The following is a 21,995-nucleotide window of genomic DNA, read 5'->3' on the forward strand; positions in this document are numbered from 1 at the left end:
TCATCCTGGCTGGTGCCCTCCCTCCGGCTGTCGCGGTGAGGTGGCAGTGAGAGCGGGGCAGGAACACACGCGGGCTGCGTAGAAAACCACCACCATGTCTTTATTTGGTGCTTCACAACAGCCGGAGGCATTTTCAGAAGGCTTGTCCTGGCCTGGTCATGGATTTTGGGAGCTGGGGGGGAACTGGTTTGGACTGGCCCCCCAGGGAGGCTCTGCAATGTGTGGATGGGGGTGTGCTCCAAGGGGTCTGGAAAGATGTCTGCGGGCAGCAGGGGGGGCTGCCGGGACCCCTGCCTGGTCTGGGAGGTGCTGGGGGGGAGGGGGTTTGGCCGTGGTGTGGTTCACTCGTGGTGGTGGCGGTGGGAGGGGGCGCAGGGCTGGGGACACGTGTGTGTACGGGCTCTGCTGGGTGTCTCAGCAAAACGTGGCTGTGAGTGCCCTTAAATCAGCAGAGCCCCGCCAGCTGCTCCGAGGGGGCCATCCCGGGGCCATCCCGGGGCCGGGGGGGACATGTAGCCCTGCAGCCCACCCAGGCTTGCTGGCACAGCCGTGGTGGAGACCAGGGGGGGTCGGTGCTCCCAGTGGGGCCAGGCTAGAGATTTCTGTCCCCAGCCCCACGGGGATGGGACCGGGCTGGTCTGGCTGGAAGGCAGATGTGGCAGAGGGGACGGGTTGTAGCCAGGGCTAGCAGAGGAAGATGTATAGCCACGGCAGGGATGGAGAAGGGGTCACAGCCTCTTATCCCCTGCCCCGGCAGCCTCTCTCCAGCCCCCCCCGGCAGGGCCAGACCAGCGGGGGGCTCAGCAGCCACTGTTCCTGCGCATGAAGGCATGTCCTCGCACGGGATGCTGCATCTCGATGAAGGCCAGGTCCCCCACCGTCACCTCGCAGGGACCCAGCGCCTCGAAACCGCACTTCTGGTAGAAGGGCACGAGGAAATCTTCGCACATGAGCAGGGCGCGCCGGGCAAAGGGCAGGCACCGCAGGTACTGCAGGTACCGCCACATGAGGATGGAGCCCTTGCCCTGCTGCCGGAAGGTGCGGTGCACGGCCAGCACGTGGATGTGCACCACCGTGCCCTGCGGCTTGTGCAGGGTCAGCGCCGCCTGCCGAGGGGGGAACGGGGGGGGTTAGTGTGACCAGGGGGGGTCCCATCCTTCATGTGTCTTGGTTCCCCATCCCAATGAAACAGCATCCGCATCCTCCCCTGCCAAAGGGAGAAGGGTCCTGGTGCCGTCCCGCCCCCCACCCCATCATCCCTGCAGGCTTTTTAATTTTAAAATCAATGTTGTGGGGAATTACTGAGCGTATTTTTTTTTTTTAACAGCATCAGTAAAATTAATTAATGAGAAAGTTCGTTTCCACCAGAGCAGCCCTGCAGCAATGAGTCTTGGGAGAAGACTTGGTGAGTAGCCTCAGGGCCCTGGGGGGCTTCTCCTTGTCCCCAGGCCCTGGTGGTGCCTCTGCCAGGACACGAGCTGGGAAGAACCGGGGCTGGCTCTTACCTGGCTGAGCCTGTCCTGGTCCCAGAGGGAGCCAATGATGAACGCCACAAGCCGCCCTTCCTCAAACCAGCCGAGGGAGAGCTCCGGGCACAGGTTCAGAAAGTGACGGATCTCATCCAGGTGGAGGGGACAGTCCCCGGAGACAGATATAAAGGCTGGAGAGGGACGGCGGTGAGTACAGTAAGGGGGATCCTGTCCACCCCCCAGCATGGGATGTGATGGGGAGAGACGGCATGTGTGCTGCTGCCTGCTTGTTCTGAAGGAGCTCTAAGGGACGCGGATGATTCCAGGCAGCAGCTCTGCTCCTCCGGGGGCAGCCCTCCCCAGCCCAGGGACCGGCTCCCCGCTCTCCTCGCTGACTCCAGGGCTGCAGCAGCGGGTGCTGAGCTGAGCCCTCCCGCCTGCCCCTGCCCTTCGGAGAGGAGGGAGAAACGGGCTGGTGAGTCTGGGTGAGGGGCGCTGGGGGGTGCCTGGGGTGGATGGAGGGGCGGCGGGGGGTGTATGTTGCTGTGGGTGCATCTCAAAGTGCCCCTGTGCAACTGGAGGCTGAGCACGGTGTCCTTCCTCCCACCTTCCCCTTCTCCTGCCCGCTCGCCTCTGGCAGGGCTGTTTTGGGAGAGCTGCTCCCCACTCTCCTGGTCCGGGGTCACCTCCCATTCTCCCCACCCTGGGCAGCTGGGGGCTGTGGTTCTCCATCTCCTTAATTACGGCCTCCCCCACCTTGTTAAGGAGCCCATGGTGGCCTGGCCACGAGTCACAGCCGCTGTCTCCCTCCCTCATCGCCCACAAGAGCGTGCATGGGGGTTTTGCCACCCCGGTGTGCCCCCAAGGAGCACAAGGGATGGGTGGAGGGAAGAGATGGGGCATCTCCAGCTGATGCCACCAGGCAGGACCTCCCTGGGGCAGCCCCTTACCTTCCCGCTCGATCTCAAACACGCTGATGGCGTCCTCAGGGCTGAGGCAGCGAAACTCGCTAGCGGGCAGCGTGTGGCGGCGCTGGCCCCCGGGCGAGCTCCGGGGGGACCTCAGGTGAACGGGCTTCAGGAAAGGCAACGCGCTGAGTGCTGACATCCTCCTCCTCCTCCTCTTCCTCCTCCTGCTCGGCTTCCCACCGCTCCCTCCGTTTGTGGCAACCTCTGCCGGCTCCTGGCCCTGGCAGCGTCACGGCACCCTTTATTTCAGCCAATCTCCTCCAGCACTCTTAGCCGCCAAAAATACCTGTTGATCACACACAGGATTAGGCTGCTTGCCACTCTTTTCCTATGCATAGTGGTGTGCGTGTATATATATACATATATATATATACACACAGAGCAGATACCCGCCCACAGTGACCCCATTGCCCATCTGCTGTCGCTGTGAGCTGTGGCCAGTGGAGGAGCCTGGCACGGGCCGTGGGCTGTAGCAAACTTGGGGACACAGGGACATGGAGGACAAAAGTCTTGTGACCAGCTGCCAACATCCAGGCAGCGGGACAGAGCAGGGACAGGGGCTGTCAGAGCTGGAGCAGGGGGAACAGGCGTGGGGCTGAGCATCCCACCCTGGTACCCTGCCCCGCATCTCCCGCCCCAGCCCGTGGCAAAGCCAGGCAGCAGGACGGGCAGGAGAGCCCCGGGGAGAGTCCAGCCCCTGCCCTGGGGCGAGGCAGGGTGGGATGTGGCTGTGGGAAGCTGAGGGGCTGCAAAATAAGCATCTCTGGGTGAAAGCTCTGTGCGGTGCTGCATGGTTGTATGCGAGTCAGTGCTGGGCCACCATACGTGCACCGCGGTGTAGCCTGAGCTGCTGGGATTTACTCCCTTTTCCGGCTCACTCAGTGGGTAAGCGACACAGCTTAGCCCCTATTGGGCTCTTAGGTCATGTCCGTGCTCACAGACATAGCTGAGATGGGTCAGCGGCAGGACGAGCAGGTTCCTGCTGCCACAAGCCTCGAGCATCCCACTGGGTGAGGTGTCCCCAGGCTTTGCCTCCTGCCCCGGGAGCTTTGGGCAGTGTGATCCCCCCGGGCACAGCTCACCCCAGGCCATGCCACCGGCGATACAGAACCCCAGGCCCCTTGGTTCCCCCCAAGAGGGTCATTGGCCCCCAAGCTCATCCAGCAGCGCCCATCCTGCACAGCCCGGCCAAATCCCTCGATCTGGCTCACAGCCTCTGGCTTCAGTCTGCCTCCTGTTTCATGTGCGAGTAAACCAAGTTAATAAATCCAGAGAGAACCACAAACTGAGTTATTAACTTTGCTGAGCACACACCTCCCACAGGCAGAAATAGTGGGAAGAGCTCCCTGAGCCGTCCGTCTGTCCCTGCTCAGCCCAATATTCAAGCAATTTGCAGCAAAGCCAGTGCGAAGCCAGGTCATTTTTGATTATTGTTTGAGAGGTGCCGGCTTTCCCTGCTAATTATAGGCTTGCCTCCAGCTAATAGGATTTATAGAAACAAAAGCGTTACCAGCACAAGCATTGCGCAGGGCATAACCGGCGCAAGCTGGGAATTTTCCATCCTGAAATGCCAAGGGCTGGGCGCTTGAAATGCCTGTTTTATCCAGTGCGGGGTGAGATGGGGTGTCGTCGTGATTTATTTCCAATGAATTGCGGGTTTGGCAGTGGATGTGTATCCTAAGGGATCGGGTTCCATCAGGGAGAGGGGGTTTCTTTGGCGGGGGGATTATTTAGCATCCCCAATGCCGTTTCTGGTCACCAAGGGGTGAGTGCAAGGACTAACTGAAATGGTGATGGGAATCCTTCTGGGAACCACGTAGGAGAGAAGCGAAGGGGTGGCCAAGCTGGGGGGGAGAGCAGGGTTCTGGGGGGTTGTAGAGCTTCTTATCAAATCTTCTGGAACTCCTCATCCTGCTAATTGGATTAGGGGCTCATCCACCTGGATAAATCCCAGAGCAGGCAGGAGGGTAGGCTCTGGGCACCTAGAAAACGCAGGGATGGTTTGATCCTGGGTGGCGCTGAGCGCCTGGGGCAGGTTTTGGGGGTGCTGGGCAGGGATGGCCGGGCAGAGCGACCAGCCGAGCGCGGCCTGGAGCAGGGCTGGTGCTTTGGCTGCTGTTGGAATTATGGAGTGGGAATTATTGCTCACCGACAGCTGCTGTTAGCCAGGTCACTGTCCGAAAGCAAGTCTTTATCCCAGACAGTTTAAAGGCTGTAAAGTACTGAACACTGGAATGTCTCTACAGGGACATCCACAGAGCTCGGGGGGGCGGTTCAAGACCCCTTGTGCAAGTGGCTGCTCAGTTCCCCTTAGAGAAGACTGGGAAAGGAGAATCAGATCCCTCCAGCTATTTTTAGAAATTTCTTGAGACCCCCCCCCAACCAGCAGCATCCTGGAGCAGAAGGCGGTGATGGGAAAAGGCTGCTCCTTAGCTTGTTTTCCTTCTATTTTTTTTTCCCCTCCGGCACTTTATTCCTGGCAACACAGGTTATACAGCTGGAGGGCTGGTATATCTGCCTCTGTTTTCTGGAAATGAGCTTTTTGCTTTGCTTCTCAGCAGCCTGCAGATGCAAAAGTCTGCTGTGTGGGGGGTGGGGGCATACATGCAGCCTGCAGAGGGACCAGCCGCCCTCCCCAGACCGACCCTGGGCCCCGCGGGCCCACGGGGGTCTCAGCAGTGCAGTTACAGCTGGGCAGCATCCCACCCGCAGGGGTGAAGGGAACTCCCCCTAAGTCACAGAGTAAGAACCAGAGCGAGGAGGAAAATCCTCTCTCCCTGGCTTCAGGTATCTGCCTTCCAATGCTCCAACACAGCCTCCTGGATGTTGCTCATGTCACTTATACCCCAAGGTAAATTTTATGCTGTAGCTCCTTGACAAACCTGCCTGAGATGAGCCCGATATATTAGTGTGCATGTAGCAGCGTACCAAAAGCTCCCTCTGTAAATTTTTCCCCCCACTTGTGTTTGTGCGCTAGAGATCAAAGCATCCGCATGGCCCAGAGAGGTGCTCGCGTGTAAATAAACAGGCAAGTCTACAGTAACCCCCTAACAGCATCTTTTTATTATGGCTGCTTGGATTTGGAGCTTGAATTTTCAATTGAGTTGATAGTGAGGAGTTATTCACCCAGTTTTGAAGCCAAATATTCTCTGCAAAAAAGAGCCTGAGCTCTTCCCACACTCCGAACACGGAGGGTTTCAGTGAGAAGAATCCCTACACCCAGGTTTTGATAGAACGTGCTGGGACTGTAGGGATGGGACAGGGGCTGTGATGAGAGCCACGCTTTTACCTCCACCAAAGTCACTTTTCAGGCAAGCTAAGCTCCTCCGTGCACCAACCTCCCTCCCCTTTGGGGCAATTCCCCCCATCCTGGGATACTGGGGCTGGCAAGTCACGGTGGCCTCGGGACCACCGGTCGTCCCCAAGGCTGTCAGTACTGCCGGGATGCAACAGAAAGGTGGGTGCTTACCAGAGGGGACCCCGCGCCGCTCCTCTGCCCGCCTGGCTCCAGCGGTGCCGTCCCGGCAGGAGAGGAGGACCCGGGGTTTTGCCTCCCCTCCTCTTTGTCTGCCGCACCCTCCGCAGCCCCTGCTTATATATTTGTTATTTATGGAGCACGTGATGACACCCTAAGGAGTTTATAACCCCGATGAAAGACGGGGAGAGGTGAGAGGCTTTAAGGTGACAGGCCAGCAAAAGGATCCCATTAGGCTTTTATTATTTTCCCCCCCCCCGGCGTGACCGCCTGCAGAGGGATAAAGCATTTAGCTGATTGCTCTGCGCTGAGACCCCGCTGCAAGATGGGCAGGGAGAGCAGAGGACTTAGGGAGGAAAGGAGAGCAACGTATGGTGCCTGATCCAGACCTTTCTGACGACACCGGGAGCCCATAGGAAGCTGAAGGCAGCCCTGCCGAGCGTGGATTTGATTTCTTTGTGCCGAGGATGGGGAGGCTGCTGGCTGTGCAAGGTGTGATCACCCCTTGGGCTTGAGTGGTGGTGGGGGTTTTCAGGGGAGCTGGCTGGCTTCTTCTAGGATAGAGGGACAGATCTAAGGTTTTTGTCCCAAGGAGCTTGCTCCAAAGACCAAGCATCTCTTCCCTCCACAGCCCTCCATCCCCGGGAGCTATTACATAAAAACCTGGACAGGCAAAGCCAGCACGATTTGTCCCCAATCAGGACATGAGTAATAAAAGGGGGATTATCCCAGGCATGAGCTCCTAGAAAGGAAATGACTGGGAAGGTCAGCAAAAATAATAATTAAAAAATGTTGGCATCATCATTATCATCATGAACCAGACGCAGCCCTGGAAGAAGCCTGGAGCAGGAGGCAGAGCTGGCTTGCTCCACTGGAGACATTTCCAGGGGAGCTCAGGACCTGGTTTAGTTTCCAGCCATGGGCAAAGTGACCTGGGGCTACCCCCTTATCTCCCTCTTTTAAAGTTGTTTTTTTTCTCATGGAATCGAAAGAGAAATACAACCCAGCTCTTCAGAAACGGCATTTTAGAGCAAATCCCAGCCATTAAAACTGAGCCCAGCAGAGCAGAGGCTGGCCCGTGGCTGGAATAGTCAAGCAGGGATGCTGCTCTCGGTGGTTTTAGCTGGATCCGTCTCTCCCTGCTCCTACACAGCTGCAGAGGGTCAAAAACTCCATTAAATGAGAGCCACAGCAGCGTGCTGAGATTTACATATTTAGCAGCTCTCTCAGCATCTTCAAAGAGCCCCGAGCTGTCACTGCAGCCCCGCAGCCCGGCTGGTCCCTCCGCTGGGGTGCTCGCTCAGGAAGACGGCAATTATATCTGGGCAGGATTTGCATCGAGGGGCAGCACGTGGGAGGCAGATGAATCGGTATTTGTCCCCCACGCTCTGCCGGGACTTGGGAATGAAGCGACACACTCAGCCCAGGGGCTGCTCGGCTGTGCCGTGCTCTGCCGTTGTCCCCACCACAGCGCCGGGTTATCCCAGGGCTCAGGGGGATAAATCTGCTTTTGGTGGCTGCAGCCTTCGTAGTCCCTTGGCCTCAAGGGGCAGGGTCTGCCATCACAGGGGACGCAGGTGGCATTAGGGTCCTCCCCTGTATGGCACCATCTGAGGAGGTTTACCTCCCAAACTCACATAAATACCAAGCTGGACACCCTGCTTACATCCCTGTTTTACAGCTTCCCCTGGCTTAGCCGTGGGGACCCACATACCCAAAGAGGGTGACGCTTTTCTCCTGGCGATGGCATAACACAGGTGGCAGCAGGGCTCTGCAGTTTGGCATCGCTGCAAGGTCAGCCGCAGGCTCTTATTTCATTCTCCCTTGTCTCCTGCCTTTCTGTCAGCTGCCATCGAGTGGTAGCATGCAAGCGCTCGTGGTCACTGTAACTTCGCAGCAGGGTGCAGCTCTTTGGCCATACTCGGTATTCTCAGCACTTGCCAGGCTGGTTACTTGCTGCTTTTATCCCTTGATGCTCTCCCCTCTTGAGTTGCTAAGAGCAGTTTAAAATCACCAGCAGGCCCTGCAAAGTCAGGGTGCCTCCAGCCTCTCCGCTGGAGTGGGTATTTGGTGACTTAGGAACCTGCAAGATGATGCTTTTCCAAAATAGCAACACGGGGTTTCTATGGATGGTGCCCAGACCCCAGCCCCAGGCTCTAAATAGACCCTAGAGGGGCTGGTTCCACTCTGTACTCTGAAGTGTTAGTGTGTGTGTGTATGTATATATCTCTAAAAAAAATATGCAAATATGCACATATGTGCATTTCCTCTGGCATGTTCCTTTTGGCCCACCAGTGCATCCGAAGCCTCTTCTGCGAGGGCGCGGGGCTGATTCCCTCCACAGACAGTGGTGGGGAGCTGGGGAAGGGATGAAGGGATGCTGCTTCACAGCTGATTTGGGATCCCAGCGATGGTCTGGGGAAGCACCTTTGAACTCTGGCTTTGGCCTGCACTAGATCAACACATGCCTTTGCAGGGCTGGGGGTATCTTACTCCTCTGCGTGGGCCTTTGAGGAAAGAATGCAAGCAGAGAGGGAAGCAGTTTTGCCCATGTCTGCTTGGTCACAGCAATCTCAGCCAAAAGCAGGAGGTGGGGGGGCCAGAACCTGGCTGGGACCTCTTTTATCCCCTCCCTGGAACACAGGCACCAGTGGTGATTAGCCTCCTTTCCTTCTCTCTGCAGGGCTGTGGTAGTTTGTAACTAGGTCATGGCCACTCAGGACACAATCCCCGGGAAGATGGGTTTCTGCGGGGGCTCCTCTGGGAGGAGAGGGCCGGGCAGATGGGAAGGGGCTCAGCAGAGGCACCCACCACCCTCCAGTCCCAGACCTCCCGGCAGTTTAGCTCCAGTTCTGACTTTGGGAAGTGGCAGTTGGGTGATTGTCACTGGGGCATCCTGCTCCCTACAGCTTGGCAGGAGCTCTCCTGCCCTTGGTCCAGCCCCAGCCCACTGCTGGTGGGGAGCCAGGGTGACCCCATGGAGACGGTTGGGGACCAGATGCCACCGACGGGGAAGCCAAATCCTGCATCCCAGAGCAAGGCTGGGCCTGGACCAGCCCCATCAGGGAATTTGGTCTCAGTGAAGAGGATGAGAGAGTGTGGAGGAGGATTGTGTTTGCATAAAGTTATACATATACAAAGTGATGTCACTCTGAGGCCATTCTGGGGGGGGGACGACAGAAGTGTTTGATGAGTGCAGCACAAGCAACAAGGGAAGGGCCGGGTAATCTAGTGCAGGATGGGGGCATCAGGCACTGCTAGGGGCCCCTCTCGCAGGGGAGAGGCTTTCCCCTGCCTGCCCGGTCTCGGGAGATTTTCTGAGCTCACCAAGACAGGACGAAAGATTTCCATATGCTGCATCACTTGCTAATGTTTCTGTTCCCTGATGTGACCAGGACACAGCAATTCCCGCTAAGCTGTTTGTCTGCGCGACAGCGATAAACTCACAGCCTGTCCCTGTGGGAGGGTCTGGAGCCATTCCCTGGGACCCGAGCAGTGAGCTCGACTCCAAAGCACCTTTTCTGAAGGCACCAGCTGTTCTGAGAAGGTGGTGGAGGGACGCGTGTGCCCCTCGGAAGCAGCAAAAGGGAAAATTTTGGGAGGATTGGCCAAGGAGGATCTGCGCAGCAGAGCGGGGGGGGTGCTGAGAGCTCTCCTGCCTCTCACCCAGGAGCTCCACCAGCCGCCCCAGACCCTGTCTGCAGGCGCCGGGGCTGCCCAGCAAAGTTTCGCCCCCTCCGGACCAACGAACCGGCTTCGTGCTCTCCCCTCGCCGGGCCGGGCCCTGAGCGGCGGCGGGAGGCGACAGCCCACGAGGTGGCACCAGAGCCCCGCCGCAGCCCGGGTACCGGGCACCCTCCGGGCATCCCCGGCACCCTGTGAGCATCCCTTGGCACCCTGTGGACATCCTGGTACCCTCCAGGCGTCCCGGCACCCTGTGAGCATCCCTTGGCACCCTGTGGACATCCTGGTACCCTCCAGGCGTCCCGGCACCCTGTGAGCATCCCTTGGCACCCTGTGGACATCCTGGTACCCTCCAGGCGTCCCGGCACCCTGTGAGCATCCCTTGGCACCCTGTGGACATCCTGGTACCCTGTGAGCATCCCTGGCACCCTGTGGACATCCTGGTACCCTCCGGGCGTCCCGGCACCCTGTGAGCATCCCTTGGCACCCTGTGGACATCCTGGTACCCTCCAGGCGTCCCGGCACCCTGTGAGCATCCCTTGGCACCCTGTGGACATCCTGGTACCCTGTGAGCATCCCTGGCACCCTGTGGACATCCTGGTATCCTCCGGGCGTCCCGGCACCCTGTGAGCATCCCTGGCACCCTGTGGACATCCTGGTACCCTCTAAGCATCCCCAGCACCCTGCGCGCATCCAGCACCCTGCAGGCATTCTGGTACCCTCCAGGCATCCCAGTACTCTGTGAGCATCCCTGGCACCCTGTGGGCATCCCAGCACTCTGCAGGCACCCACTACCCTCCAACCATTCCCAGCACCCTGTGGGCACCCGGCACCCTCCGGACATCCCCATCACCCTGCAGGCACCCTGGCACCCTCTGGGCATTCCCAATACCCTGCAAGTATCCTGGCACCCTGTAGGCATCCCTAACACCTTGCAGGTATCCTGGCATCCTGCAGGCATCCCAAGCACCCTGTGGGCACCCGGCACCCTGTGAGCATCCCCGGCACCCTCTGGACATCCCAGCACCCTGCAGGCATCGCAGTACACTCTGGGCATCTCCAAAACCCCGTGGGCACCCAGTACCTTGTGAGCATCCCCAGTGAGCATCCCAGCATCTGACAGGCTTTCCAGTACCCTGTAGGCACCATGACACCAAGCAGACATCCCCGACACCCAGCAGGCATGCTGGTACCCTGCGGGCATCCCCAATACCTGGCAGGCACCCCAGCACCCTGCATCCCGGAACCCTGTGGGCATCCTGGCACCCAGTGGGCATCCCAGCACCTGCCCTGCAAGGCCTGTGCAACGATGGCCCATGAGAGATGCACCCGGCTCCATCCCGGTTCCAAGGAGGAAGGACGGGGATTGCTTTCCACCAGTATCTCGACAGGGAGATACTGGTGATCTAACTGCCATAACGGGGAGGAGCTGCTTGACATGTGTCACTTTGCAGGAGTCCTGGCTGTTCAGATCTCCTGCTGAATCAGTCTCATTCACCAAAAAAAATCATGCCCTGCAAAACGTTTCTTGGGTTTGCCTTAGTATTTTGCAGGGTGGTCTGACTTGCTGAGGTCCCTCAGTGGAGATGTGAACAGCTCGGCGTGTGGAATGGGAGATGATCTTTTTGACACCCAGGGACTGTAACATGCCCAAAGCACGTCGGTGTTGTGGCAGTCCAGGCCCCAGCCTGTTGTGTCCTGAAAAAGTGATGATTTCTCCTTCAGTGCCATGATGGAAGCATGGCAGAGCCCCAGCTGGGATCACAGTGCAAAAACACACCCGGCTCAAATCCTGCTAACGAGCAAACAGCCCTGACTTGTCCCCATTAAAATCCCCCTGCTGTGAGCCCGCCGGTTGTATAACGGGATTGTTTGCGTGGCTGTTTGTGGCTATCTGAAATCCCACCGCTGCTCTTCAGCATGTAATTGCTCCGAGGAGGGACAGTTTCCACCTACGCACCTGCTTATGCCCATTACGCGTATCTATATTTTATTAGCAGCCGTTATGATGTATGTTAAGGAGATGACGAGAAGCATCACCATGCTGGAAAAAGCTGTGCTTTGAAACCTTGAGAAGAACATGCCACCAGTTCCAGTGGAGCCAGAGGGCACCCTCTCCCCATCCCAAGACCTGATCCCCTTCCCACAAAGGCACAATTCTCCCTGGCTTCAGTGGGAGGGGGGGAGGCACTTCACCCCCAGTTCCAGGTGGGCTGGGAGATGCAGTGCACTCCCTGCTCCAGCACAGTGATGGTTGGAGGGTGAAATCCTCGTGCTGGTGGCATTCATGTGCTGCCTTTCCAGTCCCCACCTCCTCCGCTTTATGGAGGTCATGGCGTGCAGACGGAGGTCTGTACTCCCAGATGTGCTCATCCCTGTAAAAATCCGTATAACCACGTGGCACTGAATGGATATTTAAGTTGTGTTTCCCCAAGGGCTTGCTGCTATTTTCCCACCCAATGGTTCCTTTTAGCTCTATTCTCTTCCTTATCCCTGGGGTTGATGCCGAGAAATGCTCCGGCAGGGAACCATGTCAACACTCTACCCCTCTGATTAAAAGGATGCTGTAGCGAGGGATTAAATGCTGGCCTGGAGGTCGGGCTGGCCCGGGGGAAGGCTGGGAGTGCTTCCCCGCCTGATTTGGAGGCAGGACGGGAATAGTTCGCGCTTCCCCATCACTTAGAGCATCCCGCTGCCCTCCTGTCCGCACCTCGGGATAGCCAAGGAGCCGGGCAGAGCCGAAACACCATCCGGCACCCAGCGCATCCCTCACCCACGCACCCACCCGTCTGCCCCAGCCCATTCCCAGGGTTTTCGGGCAAGGTTGGAAAATCCCAGCAGGCCTGAAGAGAGTGTCCCTGCTCTCTCGTGGGGCGGTGAATCTTGGAGGTGGGCACAGGCAGACCTGTATCCCGGTTGCTTTTCCTGAAAGGAGAAACCCTGGAAGGAGCAATGATAGCCAGCTGGACGACCCAAGCCAGGCAGAGCAGCTCTGCGTTTTTGGGAGGGAGAGTGCGAGAGAGAAAACACTGTTCAGCTGCTCCTGGGGTCTGTCCTGCACCAAAACAAGGCAGACTGAGGATCTGGGGCATTTTCCTGATATTCCAGGCAGTGCTACACAGGTGGGGATATCTGTGGAGCAAAGAGACAGGATGACTTTGGGTAAAGGACAGGCAACGAGGGCTGGTTTGGAATCTTTTAGCCTTTTGCCCACTCAAGAAACCATTTTATTTCAAAAATCCCTGCAGATAGAGGGGGGAAACCCCAACATTCGAGTCACTGAAGCCACATCTTTGGCTCACTTGCCAAATGAGGGCTTCTACCAGCCATAAAATCAAGACTGGGTTTTGCTGTTGGCTGGAGGGCAGTGCGCAGTGCCAGGGTGGACCCTCACCCCGTGCCCAGGGCAGATGTTGGGGCAGGGCAGGGGGGGCCCAGGTGGGAGCAAGGGGTGGTGGGTGGGTTTTGTACCCCCTCCCCGTGAGAATACCCAGCACACAGGCTTCTGAGGTGAGACCCATCGGCCACTCCAGCTGGGGGCATTGGGACTGGGGACATCTCTGCCCCCCCATAACTGGGGATGCTGGGGATGATGCAGCGCAGCCCCCCCGTGACCGAGGACCTGGGGATGATGCAGCACAGCCCCTCCCAGGACCAGGGACCATGGTGATGATGCAGTAATGCCCCCCCCACATAACTGGGGGCACTGGGGGCGATGCAGCATAGCCCCCCCATGACCAGGGACCCGGGGACAATGCAGTAAGGCCCTCCCATAACTTGGGACACTGAGGATGATGCAGTGAAGCCCCCCCATGACCAGCGACCCCAGGGTGATGCAGTGCAGCCCCACCATGACTGGGGACCCGGGGAAGATGCAGTGCAGCCCCCCCATAATAGGGGACCCTGGGGATGATGCAGCGTAGCCCCCCCTCAGCCACGACCAGGGACCTGGGGACAATTCAGCTCAGCCCCCCAGGGCCAGGGATGACGCAGCGCAGCTGTCCCTGCCCATGACCGAGCACCCCGGGGATGATGCAGTGAAGCCCCTCCATAACAGGGGACACTGAGGATGATAGAGTGCAGCCCCCCCATGACTGGGGACTCAAGGGTGATGTAGCGCAGCCCCCCAAGACCGGGGACCCAGGGATGATGCAGTAAAGCCCCCTCATAACAGGGGATCCTGTGGATGATGGAGTAACACACACACCCCCCCTCAAAACTGGGGACACTGAGGATGATGCAGTGAAGCCCCCTCATAACAGGGGACCCTGCGGATGACGTAGTAAAGCCCCCAACCCCATAACTGGGGACACTGAGGATGATGCAGTAAAGCCCCCCCCATAACAGGGGACCCTGGGGATGACGCAGTGAAGCCCCCCCCCCCACCTCGGGACACTGTGGACGATGCAGCGCAGCCCCCCAAGACCGGGCACCCCGAGGACGACGCAGTAAAGCCCCCCCCATAACTGGGGACTCGGGGACGACGCACTGAAGCCCCCCCATAACCGGGAATACCGGACACGGTACAGCGCAGCCCCGCCGAACCCCCGGCTCCGGGCCCCGCCACCCCCCTGCCCCTCCCTCCCGGTGGGCGTGTCCCCGGCGGTGGGCGTGTCCCCCCGTGCCGGGCCCCGCCCCCGGGCCGTTACTTGCGCGCGGCCCGCGCCGCCCCTCCCCTCCCCCAGCCTGCGCCGGCGGCCGCGCGCTCTCCCGCTCAGCCCGGCGCCATGGCGGACCTGCCCGCTGAGGCGGCCCCGGCCCCCGCCGCCTCCCCGGCCCCGGCCCCCGCCGCCTCCCCGGCCCCGGCCCCCCCCGCCGCCCTGCCCCTGCCGGCCCCGCCGGGCGGCTCGCAGCGCCTCCTCTTCTCCCACGACCTGGTGTCGGGCCGCTACCGCGGCTCGGTGCGCTTCGGCCTGGTGCGCCTCATCCACGGCGAGGACTCGGACTCTGAGGAAGAGGAGGGCGGACGCGGGACCGGCGGCGGCGGCGGCGGTGCCGTCAGCTCGGGAGGCTCCGAGTCCGGAGGCCCCGGGGCCGGCGGGGCGGAGGAGGGCCGTGCCAGCCCGCTGCGGCGGGGCTATGTGCGGGTGCAGTGGTACCCGGAGGGCATCAAGCAGCACGTCAAGGAGACCAAGGTAACCGGGGCGGCCCCGGGCTCCCCCGCTTCCCTCAGGGTGGGGGCTACCCGCGGCCTGGCGGCCCTCTGTGTGTGTGTCCCAGGGGGGCCTGGCTCCGGCAGCAAGGCCTTGGAGGCCTCCCGGGGCAGGGGCCTGCGCGGCCCGCTGGCCCCCTCCCCTGTGGGCTGTGGGGTTTGGCCGTTCCGGAGGCACTCAAAAAGGGGTTTTTTTCTCCCTTTCTCCTATTCCCCCCACCCCCTTCGTGCGCCGTGCAGCAGTCTGAGCGTGGTGAAGGCGGACGGTGTCCTCCGGGGTTTGAAATCCCGTTCCCTTCCTCCATCACGCTCCTTCTGGAAGCTGCTGGTGGCAGAGCCCGGCTGTTCTGCTGGGATTTAATGGCCCAAGGCGAGGCCTGCCTGTGAAGGTGATTTGAGCCAGTTTCCAGACCCCTCTCCCTTGCTGGGGATGTGGGCCAGGATCTCTGCCTTTATTGGACAGTGTCGTCATCGCCTGGTTTAGGGGAGTCAACAGCCGAATAGGGAAACCTCGACTAGATAAAGATTTCAGGCGGCGAGTAACCATGGTTTGGCTCTGCCCTTGTTTACGTGAGCGTTTAGCCCCACCGCTGACGAGGCATACGTGAATCTGTGACCTCTTAATTATAACCGGCGAGCCACAAGGCGCAGGTCTGGATGAGGACGTTCCCACTTCCCAAAGTTGGTCTGGCGTGGGGTTTCCCCCCCACTGACTGACAGTAGGGAGACAAAAGCGAGCGAGGGGGCACTGTAATATAGCACAAAGGGGGCCTGCGAGGGATGGGCGTTGCACTGAACAAAACAGGCGGCCTGCGCTCTCCTTGCAGGTCCGAGGGCTCTGCTGGGGTGGCAGGCGAAAGCGGGAGACTTCTGGTATGGTGTCTGCTTTGCCATTTCAGAAATGGTCCTGCGCGCCCAAGGGGGGACATGGAGAAGAAGAAAGGTGTGTTGCAGTCCTGCAGGCAGCGGTAGGATTGCAAGTGCTAACAGAATGAGCTAAATTTAGGTGGTAGTGTCATTAGCCACGTGACCGGTTGGAGATAAGGAAAATGAAAACAGGTATGCAGAAAAGATACTGCTGTGTGATGTATTTCTACCTTAAAGAAAAAAAGCTTGCTTTCTCCAAAGAACCACAATTCAATCACTGCAGCCTTCCAGTGAAATCTTCGTGTGCTGTTGCAGTAAAAATTTGTCCCAAGTTCAGTGTGGTTTTCAGCATCTAAACAAAGCCGCCTTGATTTGGGTGAGTAAACACAGATTTAGGAGTTGTTATTGGGTTCCCAAATCCAGAGGTGTTAGCTCTGACTTTAGTCGCTTGGTAACTGTATCCTTTGCAGTGTTAGAAAAAGCTAGACTGGGGAGGACCAGCAATCAAAGACAGTTATGTAAATAAACGCTCTGTCTGTCTTTCCTTCTTGTTGTCCTCCTTCTCTGGTGTAGGCGTCTTTACCACTCGGGTGGTAATAGACCCTGGGGAGAAGTTTCCTAAGTGCTTGAGGAATTTAGGTGTACCTATCATATTGATTTTTCCATTTGAAAAGCTGCCCACTGACAAAATTGAGAGGCATTGTGTACAGTCTGCGCTGTAGCTCGGGGTTGCTAAAGACAAATCTGATGCCATTGGAAACATGTCGTGGGACTTACCATTTTGTGGTTATAAATCAGGGTTTTTTGCTGTCTGCTGACCCAGCCCTTTTTGGGTTACGCCAGTATGTGATAACCAGCCAGGTAAGCCCCTGACCTGCTTGTCATTATCCACGCTGGGAGGAGTATAAGCCATTGGCACCACAGAGTTGTCCTGGGCCTGAAGTTCGGTGGCTTTTGGATGCTGTTGCCTGCTGTTATCTGCAGATGCATCTTTTAACTGTGACTGTGACTCTCTAGCATCTTTGGCTGTGAGATTCTTGTTTGGCATCCTTAAAAATGTTAACCTGTTCTGGTCGCCGCCAGACCATGGATTAAAGAGGGTGCTTGTGGCACCCTTTTATTACCCTGAGCTCTTATTTCTGCAATGGGATGAGGATAAAGGTGCTCCTGGGGCCAGGGCTTTCGCATATTGTGCCATCATGTGCCTGTTTTGTATGTTAGATCCCATTTCCATGTAGAAGGCTATGTGCCTGTCTGTCTCCTGTTTGTCAGGCACTTTAAGATCTATGGACCCTGTCATGTGTATTGGATAAAGCGAATGTTGTAACCAAGGAAGTGGAGAAATAAAGTTGCTGCAAATTTTGAAGGTAGTGAAACATCACCTTTAGCTCCTAGTGCAAAGGTCAAAATCAGTTTTCTGTACCTATTTATAATCCTAGAGCTTTCCTGTCTTTTCTTTAAACTATGAGGGGGTTAAAATAATTTTTTTTCAGCTACGGAATAGATAGGCTGTTTGCTTTCACTGTTGCTTCCACAAGTCTAACACTTGCTGTTGCTCTTTCCTGTTGGAAACAGTAGGCAGAATGCCACCCAAGCACATGATTACTGATGTTAATAAGTAATAGAAACTTTCTCTTGAAATAGAGCTAGCATTTGGTACAAAACCCCGCTAGCTCCTCCAACCGAATAAATGGTTTATGCGAGTGCATTCCTGCCTTTGATTCCCCTGTTGATAGTCGTTAGCAGTATCATCCAATGATGTGAATAAAAGAAGAGCCAGGATTTCTTACCCTCTGGCTCAGTGTGCTCCTTTCCTGCCTTTCCACATTCAGAACTTTCCACATTCACCACTTTCCCCATTCAGAACACTGGGAAATCATTGTTGCTGTGTATTGTAAACCCCAAGCAGTCCTGTAAGCAGAAAGCTTTCCTTTTCCGAATATGCCATCCATGTCTTGCCCAACCCAGCAAACCCAAAGAGCAGTTCCTGTGACTGGCTAAAGCCATATTTCTTGTCTTCATGGTATCCTTTGAATGCTAGATGTAACTTGCAACTCAGGTTGTGAAAGTACCGTGAACTGGTGTGAGCACTTCATGCTTTTTCTAACAAATTAGCAGGAGTACTTGAGACCCAGCTGAATTTTAATTCCAGGATTTCTCAGCTGCAGGTCTGGTGCACACTTGAGCTGCCTTTGGGAACTTTATAAAAATGCTTGAATGTATTAGATAGTAGTAAGGCTCATAGAGCGCCTTAAAATGCTGCTACCCTTCCTCCTGCCTTTCATCTGAAAGCCTGAGAGTGCTCTGCCACCTTTAATTTTCATAAAGCCTGTGCAAGGCAGATATGCCGCTTCTGCAGCTGGGGGAGATGGGAAGCGCAGGTGTTGTGTTTCAGCACCTTATCTAAAGACCTTCAGCCGGCCGGGCTGCTGAGCTCCCTGCTCTGAGTTGTCTGCCTTGGGTACCAAATGGTTGCACTGGTGCCTTGGTGTGATGCTGTGGTACGCATGTGTGATGCTGATTAATTTACATGTAGGGGACCCTGTAGGGCCCCAGGATTGCTATAAGAGTCAAGGTGAATTATTTCTTTTTTGAAGCTTTTAGCAGCCTTTAGGTGCAGAATAGAACTTGGTTTGGGTGGCTCTCTTACTGCTTTGGAAACGGATTCAAATGATCAGGGCTCCTCAGACATAATCCAGTGGCTGATCAGCTTGTTAGCTGGAAATGATCTGATGTTATCTCTGCAAGTCTCTCTCTGAATTCAACTCTGCTTCATCCCACATGGCCCTTCTGTTCCTTCCCACCCTTCACTGCTATAATTTCTTGACCTCAAATATCGAGTCCTGAACATAAGGTTGCAGGAGAAGTCTGAAGATGTTCTACTCTCATCGTTTCAAACTTTTAATGAACACTTTGTATCTTGTCTGAATTCTGACATGTAGTTACTGCTGTGACCTAAACTTTTAAGTTGCAGTCTTTCTGTGCTTATACTTTGGAGGAAGGAAATATTTCCTTTTACAGAAGGTCTGTGTTTTCCCTCTGTCCCTTTACAGCCACTCCCAGCCCTTGCTGCTGGGATCCTAGCCCACCAGCCTGTGCTCTTCAGATGTTAATCCCAGCTAGTGACTCTGTGGAACCTATTTGCAGTTGAGGCGTGAAAACAGAGTGCCCTAAAAGTCTTTTGTCTTCCAACCTGGCAAGGCATTCGCCATCTGGAAGTGTGATGGTGTAGCGTAGGTACATTACAGCTGGTGGAGAGGGACAGCAAGGTCCTTTTCAGGAGCTGTGGGGAAAATGCTGGTCAGAGTGCAGAGCTCTGGTTTTGTTGCAGCACATAAATTCAGTGCCCATAAACTATTAATACTGGTGTTTATTGCGTGAGGAAGCTGTATCTAACCCTCTTCTTGCATCTGACATTTCAGTTATTCTCCTAGGGGGGTTCTTTGAAACTGCCTGATGTTTCTAGCTGTTAGAGACAGGACAAGAGAAAGGGCTTACTGGAATTTTTGCAGTTCTGTGTAAAATAGAACCATTTTAATGGGTGACCTTTCCATCCTGTGAGTATCCATTGCCAGGTTATGTACCATTGAGTTGATTCCCTGTTTTACTTTGACTTCTTTGGCTTTTGCAGTATAGACTTGGGGTTCATCATTAATATTTTACTGCAAAAGTGGAATCCGGCACAAGTCGCTGCATGGAAATCTCAGGAGTACTAAATAGTCTACGCTATTACTGTATGGAGAATTGCTTTGTGTACAGCTTGCAGAGTGAATTGATAATTCAGGAGTTGCAAGCGGCCACCTGGGCTAAGCAATTAATTGTAACTATTCCAAATCTAGACAGGAGTGTTATTTTTAAAATGGACGAAACCGCTCCCCAAGCAAGCAGTTTTTGTGATGTGCTCTCTTCCAAGGTGCACTCACTTTCAATGTGCTGGCATAGCTTAAAAAAAAAAAAACAACCCCAAACTAAATTAGTAATGCTCTTAGGACTAGTAAACAAACTAATGTGCACTAAAAGCTTTAGAAGGAATCAGTCAAAACCTGTGACAGGCCTTAAAATACCTGGATGAGTAAGGCATTGTGCTGCAATCTTCTTGTACAAGTTCTTCCTTTGCTGATGTGATGCAGCTCCAATGCAGACTTCTGCAGAGAAGCTGCTTTAAGCAATTTGGTAAAATTAGGTTTTTTTTGGCTGAAGATTCTTCACTGAAGTTAAATGGCAGAAGCTTTGACAGATGTTTTTTTGGGGTGAGGTCTTGCTTACTTATGGCAGCTCTCCTCTGCTCCCCTCCTCTCTTCAGAGGAAAGACACTATTTTTAATGTTCGGCATCTGTGTTGGTGCTGGGAAATAATTGGCATCTGTGAAGCTAAAAGCCTCCTCTCGTTTGAGTGTTTGATTGTTTAATTACTTGGGGGATTTCAAAGGCTCAGAAGGTGATGACACCTTCCTAAATGCTACTTAGGAAAAACCTGCCTTATTGTTTCCATTCTACTGTTACCTCCCACCATGTGCTGGGGTTTTGCCCAAATGGGTCATTGTAAGCACAGGAGCTGATACTTTCATCTGAAATCTTTGCATTTACTTTTGAGGTTGTCAGTCCTGAGTTTCCTGGAACTGAGAGATGTGAGATGATGGCTTGGGTTTCTTACTTCTTTTTAAGTTGTGCTCTGGAGCACTTGACCTTGTAATTCAGCTCAGGCTCTACCTTGTGTAGCCGGTGTGTCCCACTCTTGAGAGTTTTAGACCTGTGGCAAGTTAGGAGAATGCTAACTCATCTTCTGGAACAAAAAAAAAACATAGGGAGACTCCATGGTGATATTTGAGCTTTTTTCCATTTGCTGTTAGACTGCTAAATAGATGTGTGCATATATGTGGCTGAAACTAAAATATTCTGCTAACTTGAATTTGCAAAGCTACCAAACTTCAGCAATAGTCATTTTCTCTTAATGGTCCTGGGACTAGGCGGGGGATTTACCTTTGAGAAATCTAAAATGTTTATCAATATCTGTCAATGTGAAGCGTTTCTGTGAAGGGAACAGGAGACTACGTGGGGGGTATGGTGACAATGATTGTAAGGGGTAATTAGACACATCAATGAAAAACATGGGGTTTTGGCAGTAGAGGTGGTGGGGATTACTGCTAACTGTAATAGCTGCAGTGCTTTCAGATGTGCTAGAGTTTCAGTTAACAGGTGTCCTTTTAGTTTTATTGCTTTTTTTTGGTCTGTACTGAATGAATTGTGTGGAGGATCTTACAGCTACAGTGGTAACCCACAGCACACCTGGCATCATGCAGTTAGGTGTCCTGTGGGCTTGGCTGTGTTTCTTGATAAAAAGCATCTCTTACTGTGCATTTCAGGATTATTCTTGCCTACCTTGTGCATTGGACTGTGCGTATGGAGCCAGGTCTGCTGTGCTCTGCCCCAGCCTTTGGGGATGCTTGGAGCAGGCAATGGAAGTGGTCCCAGTGGAAACTGTGAATGTTTACTGGGCTGAAAGCTACAGAGCATGGTACGGATGGAAACAAAGATATTGATGGTGAATGTGGAATTGATAACTGTATCTTGGGAGAGGTAAGGGAAAGGGCAGGTGATGTTACGCTTGTCTTCTGCCCTTAATTGTGTAGGGTTTAAAGCAGCTTAATGAAGAGAGAGATCCAATAAGCACCTGCAGCTGGAATTCCTGCCTCTTACATAGTATGACATGTAGGTTGTGGTCAAAAACATGGGTTGAGAGTGGTCAGATTTTAAGACTAAGAAATCTGTACCTCTGTACGATAGTCTGTGCTTTTTTTGCTTGTTTTTAAAGAAATTACATCACCTTTATGCTTTGCTCATCCTTCTCCATTTGTCAGGTCCATGTTGCACCTGAGAAGCCCTGTGACTTTGGAGGGGGTTGCTGTTATGGGCAAGACGAGCTAAATAGCATTGCTGTGAGCTTAGGGCGTGCACCGTGTGTCTACTAACCTGCTGACTTAAACTCTAACAAATTAATAGTTAGAGACCTATGGAAGTGGTGTCTAGAGCAGTATCTTGGTAAGACTCTGTAGTTTCGGGTGGGTTTTTTTTTTGTCTTGCTTGCTCTATTAGCTTCTGGCGTGGCGTAGAAGGTTGCTTGGGTATATAAGGGGAGCAAGTGGAAGCCAAGATACAAAATGTTTTTTGTGCATATATGTTGAGATCTTGAAAGTGAGATGCATCAAGCTACATCTTAAATAATTTGCCCAGCTTTTCAAGGGGTAGCTCCCTGCTATAGAATAGGTTGGATGCTCTAGGTAGGTAGTTAGGCTTCTTTGTGATTACAAAGCTGCATTCGTTCCCTGCTTTTGCCATAGTTTTTAAAATCATGACCTCTGTTTCTTTCCTCAACAGCTGGTG

The 21,995-nt window shown here is 54.9% G+C and overlaps 2 protein-coding genes across 2 annotated transcripts in view; one reads left to right on the top strand and one right to left on the bottom strand.

Annotated features, from left to right (window-relative positions):
* Positions 1 to 76: 76 nt before the first annotated feature.
* Positions 77 to 2,723, bottom strand: AANAT (aralkylamine N-acetyltransferase). The gene is made up of 3 exons (XM_074607216.1): positions 2,420 to 2,723; positions 1,506 to 1,660; positions 77 to 1,106 (listed from the first exon to the last, which is right to left on the bottom strand). Exons 1-3 carry the CDS (start codon positions 2,574 to 2,576, stop codon positions 801 to 803), a joined length of 618 nt encoding a protein of 205 aa, XP_074463317.1. The 5' UTR covers positions 2,577 to 2,723; the 3' UTR covers positions 77 to 800.
* An 11,557-nt stretch (positions 2,724 to 14,280) lies between these two features.
* UBE2O (ubiquitin conjugating enzyme E2 O) overlaps positions 14,281 to 21,995 on the top strand; it is a 67,019-nt gene continuing 59,304 nt past the window's right edge. The window contains exon 1 of the mRNA XM_074607217.1: positions 14,281 to 14,731. Coding sequence (XP_074463318.1) covers positions 14,324 to 14,731 — 408 coding nt within the window. The 5' untranslated portion in view covers positions 14,281 to 14,323. The remainder of the gene's footprint in view (positions 14,732 to 21,995) is intronic.

The sequence above is a fragment of the Larus michahellis genome, chromosome 14, assembly GCF_964199755.1.
Source record: "Larus michahellis chromosome 14, bLarMic1.1, whole genome shotgun sequence".
Taxonomy (NCBI): domain Eukaryota; kingdom Metazoa; phylum Chordata; class Aves; order Charadriiformes; family Laridae; genus Larus; species Larus michahellis.